The 2,215-nt window shown below is 50.3% G+C and overlaps 1 protein-coding gene across 1 annotated transcript; it reads right to left on the bottom strand.

Annotated features, from left to right (window-relative positions):
- Positions 1–285: 285 nt before the first annotated feature.
- On the bottom strand, positions 286–1,935 carry LOC21397615 (ammonium transporter 1 member 1). The gene has a single exon (XM_010105166.2). The coding sequence runs from the start codon at positions 1,860–1,862 to the stop codon at positions 345–347; it is 1,518 nt and encodes a 505-aa protein (XP_010103468.1). The 5' UTR covers positions 1,863–1,935; the 3' UTR covers positions 286–344.
- Between the last annotated feature and the right edge of the window lie 280 nt (positions 1,936–2,215).

Raw genomic sequence — 2,215 nt, 5'->3', positions numbered from 1 at the left:
CATATCTCTCTCTCTCTCTCTCTAAATATCACGACCCAAAATTCAAACAAAACAAAAACAAATTCACGCACAAAGAAAACAACAATAAAATATCCTTCGTTTTCCTAACCATATAGCAAATATAATACATTAATGACCAATTACGAAGCAGGAAAACAGAATCTTTTTTCTTAGTCCAAGGTCGCCACCACCAACCAACCACACAAAAATTTATCAACATTTTTTAAGAAATATTAAAATATTACTGAGAAAATATTAAAATATTAATAACAATTATGGAAGTAAAAATAATAGTTGTTAATAGGAAAAGAAAACTAAAACTAAAAGTAAAAGTAAAAAAAAACCTAAATGGAAGGAGGAGTAGTGGCGTTGTTTGGCTCAATTTTCCTTAGGGGAAATCCGGGTTTCTGAGACTCGTCCTCGTCATGGTAAATATAAGCGAATCCTCCGTGTCGGGTCAGATCCATACCCGCCATTTCGTCCTCCGGAGAGATTCTCAGGAGTTTGAGCCTGTGAAGAATGTAAAACAGTGGGCCCATGGTGACGCTGACCCACGCGAATATCACGACGATCTGGATCAAGTGGGCCGCCAGGAGCTTCCCTCCTCCGCCCATGAAAAGCCCATAGGGCCGGTGGCCCTTCTCCGTCGGGTAGACCTCGTTGACGTACTTCTTCGTCGCGAACAACGCCGTGAAGATGATCCCCCAAGCGCCGCACCCGCCGTGGAGCTGCGCCGCCTCCAGCGGGTCGTCGAATTTGGCCTTCTCGGCGAGCTTGTTACACGTGATCAGCACCACGGAGGCGACGAAGCCGCAGATAATCGCCGCCCAGGGCTCGACGACGGAGCACCCGGCGGTTATGGCAGCGAAGCCGCCGAGTAATCCGTTGCAGACGTCGGTGACGTTCCAGTGACCGGAGAGGATTCTCTTCCCGAAGAGAGTCGTCAAGGCAGCGGTGCATCCGGCTAGGGTCGTCGTGACGGCAGTCCGGCCTACTGCGCTCCACTGGCCGTAGTAGCCACCAGAGCTGTAGGCCGATAGGATTTTGGTGAAGGAGCCTGGGTTGAATCCGTACCATCCGAACCAGAGCATGAAGGTCCCGAGGACAACGAGACTCGCGCTATGGCCGCGGAGAGCGACCGTACGACCGTTAGGGCCTCCGAATCTTCCGATTCTCGGTCCTTCGATTAGGGCTCCCCAAAGCCCGGCGACGCCTCCGACCATGTGAACGACACCAGATCCGGCGAAATCAATGACTCCGGAGCCGAATAGAAGATCGCCGGAGGTTCTCCCCGCGCCGCCCCAGCCGTCGACGGACCAGAACCAGTGAGAAACCACGGGGTAAACGAATCCGGTGAGAAAGGACGAATAGATCAAATAGGCCACGAACTGAGTCCTCTCGGCGATGGATCCGCTGGTGATTCCGGCGGCGGCGATGGCGAAGGCCCACTGATAGAGAAAATATGAGTAATCAAAGGAGGGGTCAGGGATTTCCTTGAGGCCGAAGAAGTGTTTGCCGATGAAGGCGTTGGAGGGAGACCCGAAGGCGAAGGCGAAGCCGAAGAGGTAGTAGAAGAGTCCACCGGCGGCGGCGTCGAGGACGTTGGTGAGCATGATGTTCATGGTGTTCTTGGCTCGGACGGATCCGGCGCAGAGCATGGCGAAGCCGAGCTGCATGGAGAAGACGAGGTAGGCGGAGAAGAGAAGGTAGGTCGTGTCGATGGCGTAGGATGTGTCTGAGAACTTGTTGGAGACGACGGAGAACTGGTCGCAGATGAGAGAGGCGGCGGCCTCGGGATTCGTCGTATTTGGACCCAGGAGTTGGGCCAGTTGGGCCGCCGAGCAGTTCAGGGCGGCCGCCATGACTGTAGAGAGAGAAAGAGCGAGGAGAGAGACGGGAAAGCGGGGAGTGTTTTTGGATGGAGAGCTTCGTACGTTCGGTTTTTGGTATAAATAGGTGAGAGAGTACGACTTTTCGTTATTGTGGTTTTTCTTTTCTTATTTTTTTGGTCCCGTTTTCTGTACGGTCCGTTTTGGTATAAAATGCAAATAATAATAATAATAATAAAAATCTGTTTTTAATTGTTAAATTAAGATTGATGTAGATTCGGTGTTCGTTTGGATTCCGATCCGTTTTACTTGTTAATTTTTTTCGAAATTCCGATTCCCTTTTTTTTTACGTTTGAAATTCAGATTCCGTTTTTAGGAGGAAAGAA

This window comes from Morus notabilis, unplaced genomic scaffold (genome assembly GCF_000414095.1).
Source record: "Morus notabilis unplaced genomic scaffold, ASM41409v2 Scaffold358, whole genome shotgun sequence".
Lineage (NCBI taxonomy): Eukaryota > Viridiplantae > Streptophyta > Magnoliopsida > Rosales > Moraceae > Morus > Morus notabilis.
The sequence above is the reverse complement of the archived record's forward strand: the minus strand, read 5'-3'. Positions and strand labels throughout refer to the sequence as shown.